Source organism: Somniosus microcephalus, chromosome 2 (genome assembly GCF_052327205.1).
Source record: "Somniosus microcephalus isolate GS21.2 chromosome 2, FLI_Smic_1.0, whole genome shotgun sequence".
NCBI classification, from domain to species: domain Eukaryota; kingdom Metazoa; phylum Chordata; class Chondrichthyes; order Squaliformes; family Somniosidae; genus Somniosus; species Somniosus microcephalus.
The window spans coordinates 123,145,856-123,157,887 of NC_140988.1; the positions used below are offsets into that span (position 1 = coordinate 123,145,856).

General features: G+C 41.9%; 1 protein-coding gene across 1 annotated transcript in view; it reads left to right on the plus strand.

The window, feature by feature from the left end:
- egf (epidermal growth factor) overlaps positions 1-12,032 on the plus strand; it is a 210,417-nt gene that overhangs the window by 28,517 nt on the left and 169,868 nt on the right. Inside the window, exons 3-4 of the mRNA XM_085962213.1 lie at positions 4,065-4,264; positions 7,614-7,795. Of these exons, the coding sequence (XP_085818339.1) occupies positions 4,065-4,264; positions 7,614-7,795 (382 nt within the window). The remainder of the gene's footprint in view (positions 1-4,064; positions 4,265-7,613; positions 7,796-12,032) is intronic.

Below are 12,032 nucleotides of genomic sequence, written 5' to 3' on the forward strand. Positions count from 1 at the left end.
AGATCCCCTCTCATTCTTCTAAACTCTAGCGAATATAAGCCTAATCGACCCAATCTTTTTTCATACGTCATTCCTGCCATCCCAGGTATCGGTCTGGTGAATCTTCGCTGCACTCCCTCCATGGCAAGAACATCCTTCCTCAGATAAGGCGACCAAAACTGCACACAATACTCAAGGTGTGGTCTCACCAAGGCCCTGTACAACTGCAGCAAGGCATCCTTGCTCCTGTACTTGAATCCTGTCGCTATGAAGGGCAACATACCATTTGCCTTCTTAACCGCCTGCTGCACCTGTATGCTTACCTTCAGCGACTGGTGCACAAGAACACCCAGGTCTCGTTGCACTTCCCCTTTTCCCAATCTATTGCCGTTCAGATAATAATCTGCCTTCCTGTTTTTGCCACCAAAGTGGATAACCTCGCATTTATCCACATTATACTGCATCTGCCATGCATCTGCCCAATCACCCAACCTGTCCAAATCATACTGGATTTTCTCTGCATCCTCCTCACAGCTCACACGCCCACCCAGCTTTGTGTCATCTGCAAACTTGGAGATATTACATCTAGTTCCCTCATCTAGATCATTAATATATATTGTGAATAGCTACATATAATAAAACTCTAGTTTGGATAGTTCTGTGACCACCAGCGATCCCACTTGTTTTGACCTTGAGAGAATGATATAATTGAACTGTCACTGCTTTTGGATTTATCCTCTTTTTGTCTAGTGTTAGAAATCCTTGGCTAGGACTCAAGGAAAGGGTGGCCTAGTCTAACAGGGAACAGGTGAGGGATGATAGGAGTTGACATCCAAATTTTCACTTTTACTTATTGTTCCTGTTGTTATGAATACTAAGATCGGCTAGAAGCTGGTCTTCCCCCTATCATTATAATTGACATCTTGGCCACCTTCTGTCTGTGATATGGTGATAGAGTATTCAATATTCCCAATTTCCCAAAGCTGGTCAAATTATCCTTTGGGAAAACAGACCAATAACTTAAATGGAGATGTCGAACGAGCAGCTGAATTGATATGACCCGTTTTACATTATCACAAAGTCAAAATTAACCCATTGTGTGTTAATTAAATGTGAAATGAAAAGCTAACTGGGACCCTTCTATAATACAATAGGGCTGATCCTCCAATCAGATGCTTCTGGCAAGGAGTGGCACTTGTAGAGAGTGGGGATTGGGAAATTGTGGGGCTTCAGACTATGATTTTCCATCGATTAAATTAATAGATTAAAAAATCAAGGTCTGCAGACCCACAATTTCTTGACCTCTGTTTCTCACGAATGCCACTCCAGGGCCTGAGTAGGAAACAACCATTAACACTTGTCACTAAAATGAACAAAAATGTTGGTCTAGCATTGTGAGAACAGATTCCACTGCAGTCGTCAAAGAAACTAAAGGTTGTAAGCTGAGCTGGAAGAAGGTTGTTGGCAAAAATCTAGGCCAGCTGTCAAATTCTTGAGAAAAACCTAACCCAGTCCAGTTCAGCAGTCTAATGTCATTTACGTAAATGAAGTCTACATATTCTAAATATGCTAACATCGCTCTGCTCTGTGCAAACAGAAAATCCAGTAACCTGTGGAGGTTGCTAGGATATACTGGCCCACAGCAATGCTTTGCCTGGGAAGTGGCTGTTGATCTGCATGGTCTTGTGTTGCTGAACACTAACGACCTGGGCACTGAAGGAGTGGAACCCCTTTCAGTAAAACAATGTTGTTTTCCTGTGATTAACAAATCTGTAGCTGCCTTAATTGAGAGGATTTTGAACAATTTTGCAAACCAGTGACAACCAGATCTGATGCAAGGATTTCAGTAATTAATTGGAAGGAAAATGTTGCAAGCAAAATAAAACAAAACTATCAATATCATTAGTAAATATGCTAATTAATGCATTGAAATGTTATAGATTCCATCCCCTATCATTGCATTTGCATTTTTATTGCATTTATATTTCACTTGCAATTTTTCAGTTAATTCCTCTTATGTTAGATTCCCTCAGTACCATTACACCATTCTCTAGAAACTGTTAATTCTATTCTGTAATCAACATGCAAGAGTGGCCACGAATGACTTGCCTGAATATTTGTCTTCTTACTAGAAAGCAGGTTTTTCTCCACTAGGTACCTGCCCCTGCAAACTCTAACTGTAATTGGGAAATCACTGTGCTAGGAATCACATAGGCAAACCTACATCATAGCACTTTGTGTTACAGGTCTTGATACACTTACATCATTAGGTAGGCTTCCATACAGCAGATCTTAGTTGGACTAAGCCAGTATCCTCTGAGACATACTGGGCAGGTTGGTAGTGCTGCCGTTGACTGTGCTTGCCACAAGTATTTTAATAACCAGGAGCGTGATGTCAATCGGCGTGCAACACCGATTTGATGCGTGCTCATCCATTTTGGAGCTTGCCGCTCCTCTTACCGCCCTCTCCAAAGCACGCCCATGTGTGCAGCCATTGACAGTGCATCAAGACGTGAGAAAGCAACGGAGAGCTAGAACCCGTACAGTTAACAGCTTCTGAGATAACTGGTAACTATGGAGAGCTCAGACTATGTAATTGGAGTGAAAACTGCTTCCACTGAGATGTATCAAAGCACCCCCCTGGTCAGTCAAACATTACAGGAGATAAATACTTTTAAAATAAACTATACTGTACTACAGTTGTAAGAATCTCAGGAAAAAAATCAAAGCTACATTTACTTACATTTTATACATTGGGTTTTCTAGTTTAGGAACTGATAAGAGAAGGTGAAAAGTTTGGAAGTCTGCTTTTAAAAGGCTTAACACCACACTCTCACCAAGAGTTCTTCAAAAGTCTGCTGCTGTTAAAAATGTAATTGAACTCTCTTCTGCATGATTTACACCAGTAAACTCCTGACCAAGAGGTTCACGTTCCCTTTTTAATTTTTTTTTATTTCAATTGATTTCTCATGCAAAGGTTTAAGGACATCTGTGCCACAGTCTTATGTGGTGTTTCCAGTCACAGTCACTCCAGATCTGATCCTGTGCTTTAAGAGCCACTCACCAGAGAGTGAGTCCCCTATGTGATATGCAGGCTAGTGCACTGTCACTGCTAGCTGCAACATGGAGCATCCCCATCTCCCTCTAGCACCGTGGTGGAGCACTAACCTCCACACAGCAACCATCTGGGTGAAACATCTGTGGACCTATGGCAGCCAGCGAAGGTGGGAGTACCAGGCAGTCTGATACCCATGTGTGGACCACACACAAGACCCAGACAAATGTCCGTGAAACTAAGAGGGGAGCCATGGATAAACAAATGCCTCCTAATGTGCCACAATGCACAATGCTCCAACTCTGCAAGGGCCATCAGTGGACTCAATACCTCCTGACCTACAAAACCCAGGAACCGCCACCAAATGATCCAAAACAGCACATTGCCCAAGAACGTCGCACCGATCCTTCAGATGTGACCTTCGGCATCCTGCTCAGGTTACCTCCGGAAAGAGCGCGTTGCCCAAGAGACCTGCGCTCCGCTCATGTAAATCAGCAGGCAGCACCAAAATACCGGTGCTGCCTGTGCTCTTTTTGTGGGTAGCTGTTAACCTCGTCCTGTGGTGGCACTGGCTATTTTCTGGCCTAATTCAATTTCTAGGCCTGTATGTTTTGTGTGTCACCTGAGATCTTTGGAACCCTTGTTTTTGCTGGTCTTTCTCAGCCTAATGCAGGTTGCCAGCCATAATAATTAGGATACTGCACATTTATGATATGGGCAGTGAGAATGCCTTACATATGCAATGGATTAGCTTTACAATATGATACACATTTACTTTAAGTACCTTTTATGGCAGTGATAGCCTAGTTTAATGCATCTCTTCAGTGCAGTGATGTACGGAAGCCAAACAGTAATTTCAGACAATGTGATAAACAATTAGGAAATGTGCACCAGTCTTTATTCTGAGTATTACTGTTCGGTAACCCCAATAATGAAGGATTTGCTGCTAATATTAATAGTAATTTACAGGCTCTGTGGTGTCTCTGATCAGGTCCAGTTCATACATTTATATGCTTTTAATTTCTTTAAGCTCCACCACCATACCTTATCTTCAGCCATGGTAATGCAATATTCAAGATTGACAGAGAGGGAACTAACCACCAGAGGCTCGTGACCAATTCTGGGCTTTCAGTCCTCTTGGACTTCCACTACAGGAATGGAAGAATCTACTGGGCAGATACGGAGAAAGGACTGATACAACGGGCTTTTATAAATGGCACAAAAAGAGGGGTAGGTGTACAGTACTGAAGGCATAACTTTCAGACTTTATTCTTGCAAATTTTAGACATGTTCAGATTGTGATTTTTTAAAATTCATTCATGGGATGTGGACATTACTGGCAAAGGCAGCATTTATTGCCCATCCCTAATTGCCCTCGAGAAGGTGGCGGTGAGCTGCCTTTTTAAACCGCTGCAGTCCGTGAGGTGAAGGTACTCCCACAGTGCTGTTAGGTAGGGAGTTCCAGGATTTTGACCCAGCGATGATGAAGCAACGGCGATATATTTCCAAGTCAGGATGGTGTGTGGCTTGGAGGGGAACTTGGAGGAGGTGGCGTTCCCATACGCCTGCTGCCCTTGTCCTTCTAGGTGGTAGAGGTCTCAGTACTCTTCAGATAAAATTTGTGGCCATTCCACTAAATGAAATTAAGTCAAATATCAAAGTCTATGGATTTGGACTAACCTTTATTGGACCTGTCAGAAAAAAATACTAGTTGGCTGATTTTAAATGTTATGAAACTGAGAAAGACATGTGTGTTATACTTATCAGCGAAATGAATAATTAAACCTATCTTCAAGAAGTCTACACTGCATAAAAACTCTGAAAAGTAGGCAAACAAGAGAATTTCTTTTCTCAAATGAATAGAGTAACCTTGGATGTAATTTTGAACTGAATGTGCTCTTTTATGTGACTGACCACCTTCCCTCTACTCAGCCTTTCAGAGACAGATTCTGAGGTGCTGGAAGAGCAGGTTTGCAAGGGGATCACAGAGCCTGGAGAGCAAGTTCTGCACCCATTTGATGCTGGATTACTATTTCTTGGTTTGCTGCTTTTTGCAGGCAGAGTCTTTAACCCATGTCATACCCAAGGCTCCAGATTTGATGCAAAAACATTTCAAAGAGCAGCTAGCACAATCCTGCAGGATTTGTCCTAGATTTTTTTTCCTTGTTGCGTCCATTTAGAATGTGAGCAAGGGAAGCTTCATGGGTGCAAGAGATCTTAAAGTGGCACAGGTTTGGTCTGTGTTATTTTGAAAAATTTTTATTAGATGCTTTTTCATATTTCTGAAAATGTTATTAATTTTTTGGGAGAATTTTTTTTGAGGGCTTTTCTTTTTCACACCTTAAGGTAACTTTGTTTTTAAATTGGCTCAAATACATAATTTCATGATTAAGATGATACAAGCTGAAAAAGTAGGCATTCCAGGGAGATCAGCAAGCCCCAGCCCATATTTGCAGACCTTGGCACACCTACCTGCCCATCAGTGAGAACAATTGGCTCAGCTTGCTTCAGGTCAGCAGGAAGCATGTTGCAGATCTTTGCCATTCTGCAGCAAGGTCTCTTGCAGTTAACTTGCAACTATAGCGATAGCACTGCCACAGCTTGGCAAGGTTACTCTTGCCCTCAATTCTGGCTCATTCCCAGCTAGCACTGTGATATCAACTGATGCTCTTCTCATACATGCAAAGATAGGTGACTGATGTCTCAGTCAGCTCGGCCAGCATTTTCACATCCTTTACCACTACATAGCATGGCATGGCTGCCCAGGGTAACCACACAGTACAGGGATCACTGATGATTGCTATATGCCCAGCTTGAAATCTACCCTGGGTGTCAGTAAGTGGCCATGTTTGTGTTATAATGGTTTGATGCATGCAATATGTGAACGTGGTAATTCCAAGTTGTAGCTTGAATGTGCTCTACTGAAGTATGACTATGCATGAGATGCAACGAAACAGCTGTAAGTTCGTGTGACAGCTTAGCATAGGCAAGCAGTAAGTGTGGAACAGGCTAACAAGCAAACTTTCATGACAAGCAATCTCAGGCCTGATACATGGTACATGGTACTGTAAGGTAGTTTCACTTGGCAGATTCCTTAATGCGTGTCATCTTCTCCCACATTTGTTCCTGGGTTCTACAGGTATTGTACACAGCTTTGAGGCTGGTCACTACCTCCTGCCAAGCATAGCGCACTGCTGTGTTGTGGGAATGATGCATGGACTGCCAAACTGGGCAGACCACTTCACACACTCCTCATATAGCAACACATTCACTTCATCAGTCATCATTGCTCCCCCATTTGCCCACAGACTTCATTTTGTCTCTCCACTTATATTTTACCTTTGCTTGTTTTTGGCCTGCCACTTTCCAAATCCACATCGCCTTTCCCCCCTTTGAAGAGGCTAACAAATATTTTAAAAATTGGAAGTATTTTTGCCCCTTTTAAAGTAAAGTGCTGTAGCCCTCTAAATGCTCCTAGTAGTATGAGAAGATGCTGAATTACACCTTACATTCTGTCCCCTCTATCACATGCTCCCTGCACCCGGGCTAATGCCCACATGAAGCACATGCTTATCGGTTAAAGTGCAGGACCTCACAAACTCAGGACTGCATAGTCGGCCCTAGTGAGGAGGGGGGGAAGAAAAGAACAAAAGTGGAAATGGTAAAAGAAACTGAAAACAACTGAACTGAACTATAGAAAATGGTAGAAAGAAATAGAAATAAAAGAAAAAAAGAAAATTGAAAGAGAAACCAAACATGAATTGTGTAGTATAAAATTTGTTTTTTTTATGAAGCTACAACAGCAACTAGTCACGAGTTTGACATTCAGATTTTGGATACACTCGTCCTGTATTTTAGAAGGGTAATTTTCTGAGTTGCACTTGGACTGTAGATGAACAATTTTGGATATTTTGGGTGTTTTTGGTTGTCCATTCATTAAAATGAATGGTCTGAACGCCTTGACAGGCACATGCTTGAATTTCTGATATGCGCTCCTAGCAGGTGAGGCTCCACACTGGGAGCACAAACCCGTTATATTACTCTTCAGAAGTGTGGAAAATCCATTTTATAAAGACACTGGGAGTGAAATTGTTTATCGGCAAAAGCGCGAAATGGGCGATAGCGAATTGGCAGCCTGTGTAAAACAGCCGGGCGTGTTGTAAAAATGTGATGCCAATTCGCGAGCACCTGATTCTCACTTTCACCGAAGACCAATTTTACCCCCACTAACTCTATCCTGCTCCTAATATTCATAATAAAAAAAAACAACAATAATTCAATAATAGTTCTTAAAATACTACCATAGCACATGCCCCACTGACAGACACACAGTCATTATTGCAACTGTAAATGTCACAATTATGTTACGGAATAATACTGCTATAATATTTTGTAACTTCTGGATTGATATTTGTTGTGAATTAATGCCTAATTCTCTAATGAAGGAAGTTTACTAATGTAAAGAGACAGCTGACATCAGTTGGACTAAATTCCAAAAAAGATGCATTGTTATCATTTAATCTATTTTTTTTTGAAGACAACATCAAAGGATAATGAACCTGTCTTATTTGCATCACAGAGTGTACGGACTGTAGGGAAAGGTCTTTTGGGGTTTGCTGTGGATTGGTTGCACAACACCATCATTTGGACCAATCAAAAGAAAGGAACCATTGAAATGTCGAACTTACATGGAAAGAATTTCAAGATCCTGTTGAAAGAACTGACTTTTCCCACTGTCATAGCAGTCGATCCAGAACAAGGGTAGGACATTGATTTATTCTTTTCTGCTTTCCAGATTTAAAGACCACTTTTCCAAACATATAATCCCGGCAGTAAATCGGGTGAGGCTCTGCAGCAGGTGTAGGCATTAACAAAATAGTATGTGCTTGCTGGCCAATTAAGAAGAAGCCGGTCAGATGATGCCATTTGATGACGCGTCATCTGCTGGTTTTCTTAAAGGGACCATGCACAATTTTTCTTTGACAGCTCATTTCTCAGTGTTTGACAGCATGAGGTGCTGCAAACACTGACAATGACTGTTCACAGGTGAGTTCTTGCACCTAGGCTCTCCAGTGACTCCCTCCTTAGGCTAGAACAGATGGCAGCTGCAGGTGAGGCTACAGAAGTGATCTGTCACTGGTGAGAGAGGTTCTCCCAATGAGGTGGGACTAGACATACAAATCAAAACTTGTTACCTACAGAAAAGTGTAAATGCATTAAAAATTAATTTCCCAACATTTTCTTACCTCTGAAACTCACCAGTGCACCATTGGATCCTTCACACCACTTCTGCAGCTGTCATCAATGCAGAAACATTACAGCAGACTCACAACATGCCACACTTACCTGGCGTGGTGTCTGGATGTCGGGAAACCTGAAGTAGAAGTGTCAAAATTGAAAAAGAGCCTGTTCTTTAACAGGCAGTTAAGTAGCTATAATCCTCTTCCCACCACTAGGTGTCGGGTCCATGCTCAAATTGGGGACCCCACACTTGGGAAGATTGATTGGAGGCGAGTTGCCTGCTGTCAATCTTTGTGATTTTGCCAGAAGTCCCGCCTCCAAACCCCCACACTGAGCGCCTGCAAAATTCCGGCCTCTGATTCTCTCTCCACAGATGCTGCCTGACCTGCTGAGTATTTCCAGCATTTTCTGCTTTTATTACAGAATAGTTAATGTTAGAAATGGAAATGTCATCCAGTAAGGAGTGGAAGCTTGGGCAATAAAGAGGAAGCGTTACACTCCATTTATCCTATGCTATAGCTGGTCTGGTTTATTGCTTGATGTTGACACTGAGATGGATAAAGAGAAATTGTGTTCCATTCCCAACTCTGCGAAACTGGGGTAGATTTTTAACTTGTCGTCCCGGCGTATCAGTGGCATTGCGCATTGGCCGCAGAATCAATGAATATGAAAATCCAACGGGTTCTAGAACGGCCGGCTGATCCACAATGGCAGTTTTACACCCGGGCGCCAAGTTGAAAATCTGCCCCACTGCACCTTAAAAGCATAATCACCAAAATATGATATAAAGAAAAGAGGGCGGAAAAAAGCTCAAAAAAAGAAAAAAAGATTTGCATGGAAATTATATAAAGGGCTAAAAACGGCCAATTACATTGTTTCTCCTGGCCTCCCGCCAAAGTAATGGCAGAAGAGCAGGAGAATCCCACAGAAATTTCAGACCAATAGAACTTTTCCAAAGGTGCTTTAAATAGCAGTTATGGTCAACAGGGCATTCAGAGGAAGGCCAAACCTCCCTCCTGTAAAAAATTTCATGTCTGGGAGCTGATTTGTGAAGGAACGCTCCTTTTAAACTACACGGAGATCACATACCAGCTGCGGAGTTACTGGGATTCCACAGTGAAGACCTACACATACATTTTTGTGCTTAACCTCTTCTCAGCTGGCCTGATCCTGACCATTTCTCCTTTCTGTGGCATAGATGCAGCTTCACAATAAACACAACCTATTGTAAACTTTCTTTTTATTGCCGTTCATTATTTGCTTCCGATATTATTTTTATTCTCTTTTTCTGCTTTTTGTCTTAAATGATCCCTTTCAGATCATCCTATTATTTTCTGTTTTATGAGGCCCCGTCTGTCCTCTCAAGTGGATGTAAAAGATTCAGTGGCATTATTCAAAGAAGATCAGAGAGTTCTCTGGTGTTCTGACCAAGATTTATCCTTCAACCAATACCATAAAAATGGATTAACTGGTCATGTATCTCATTGCTGTTTGTAGGGCTTGCTAAGTGCAAGTTGTCTGCCCTGTTAGCCTACAAAAGAACACCTTGGCTGCAAAGCAGTTGTAACATCCGAAGGGCATGAAAGATACTATATAAATGCAAGCTCTTCCTTTCTTTTGCAATGTTAATGCCTTCTCTTCTTATTGATCTTATTTTATGTCTTAACATTTTAAATTTTTTTCTATTCCTTCTTATGTCACATTCTTCATTTATTTAATGTTTGGTAATTTATTTGCCTTCGACTCAACAGCATTTCACTTCAGGATGGGCAAGATAGGGACCTCACTATGTGAGGAATCACAGGTTCAGAACTGGTATACAGTCTTTAAGTGGGGGAAAAGATACTGGTGATACCACCAACTAAAAATAAGGGTTGCACATGCGCATATGCATGCCATCTTTCTAACATTTCGTGGGAACATCCACAAATACTTGTCCTGTAATTGAGAATGATTTACTCTCAATTTCCAGTGAATAGTTAAGCTTCCCAAGGTAAATCATGTCCATCCCGGGGATTAGAATCTGCGTTTTGTACTTTAAGGGATAATTGTTGGAGTTTGTGCTGCCAGTGGGGATATTCACCACCAAGATGCTCATCAGAAATTTGGGCTCCTAGCAACATAGGTTCGTAAAGTTACCCATTTATGGGTAGGTTTTCGAACTCCTTGTCTGTCAATGGATGGAAAATAATAAGCAGTACATGCACAGTCTTCCGATCCAAACTTGCAGCTGGCAAGATACCTCACTGCGGGTAAAGATTCAGAATATTTACTCTTTAGTATCAGCATCAAACACTCCCAGGTCAGGAATAACATGGGATTGGATCAAAGGCAGCGTACTGTATCCTTACTGAACAATATGCTTTAATTTCAGCTTCAGGAACAACAGCAGTGATATTTTTGGATTTTCATGTGAAATGTTAATGCAGAGGTATTTGTTTCATCAATTATATTTAACAATTGATGATATCTACTTATGAATATTGCTCACATTTTTGAGAGATTTGCATGATTTCCACAACATTTTGCTGCTTTCTTAATGTTTTTGATTTAAATGTAAAGCTCTGAAGACTCATGCTTCAATGTGATATAAATGGTTATGCGCTTGGGGTCTTACGGTGCTCATCTCATGCTCCAGATTCAACTCCGGAGTTAAATTTCAGATATGACTGATACTTAGGTGTTACCTGGCAGCCTGGCAAGTGGGATACTTTTCCAGTTTGTCTCATCACCAATCATTCCCAAGTCAGGTATAGCACAGCCAACTGCAGTGCAAAGATCGCTCTACTCTATCCCAACCGTAAGAGGTGAATGGTCCTTGTTGTTATGTGTAAAAAATACATTTATGTCACCTCAACACATAGCACCCAAATAGGTCTGCCCCTCCACTCCCCACCCTGTTCCCCGCTAATCTTTGACACGGAAGAGCAACCGTTAGTGTGAATTTTCCCATTTTCCACACAAGCCCACTTTACAACTATGCTATATTTTTGTTACCACTAGTTCTGATATGGGCCCATGCCCCCTAGAAACTCTCTTGAGACTGTGCAAACTCATCCACTTAGGACCTTCGCAGCTGGTAGAGAGAAATCTTTCAGCGTATCACTCTAGATTGGATTCAAGCTCCACCATCAGTGAAAGGAGAGTGGGGTAAGTTTTGGTCTTCAGCACTCCTGACACAAAGTTTGGTATCTGGGAGTGAATGTGGGAAAACTGAGCACGCGCTGCCCATGATTTTCCATCAATTGAGCGCTAAAGAGGGAAATTTATCTCAGTGTGCCAATATTGGACTGATACCATATAAGACTTCCACTCCAGTCCTAAGAAAGACAAGTTAACTTTCAAGACTTAGTTAACATATACATGATTACAAACTAGCAAATACATTTATTATACTTACACATAGGATACCCATTGGGGATCAAGAGCATCACCAGTCCAGGCCAGTTACCTCCTGAAGATACGTTGCATTCTACATTTATGCCTTTACTATAACACACATAGTTTAGTTACAAGATATGGGGAGAGAAATTCAGTATCGCCCCATTTGGGGTGCAATTATTGGCCTGGCGCTAATTATCGCCTCCGACAGCAAACTTGGCTTTTATCGCCCCTGGAGGTGATTGGAGCGCTAAATCAGGCGCTACACAACTCTCTTAAGGCACTAAGGCCGAGGAGCGAGGCGCTACCTCAGAGGGTGGGCGCAGCGCAGGTGTTGTCAGTTAGCGATTGAACACAGACACACTGGCGCCGGTCA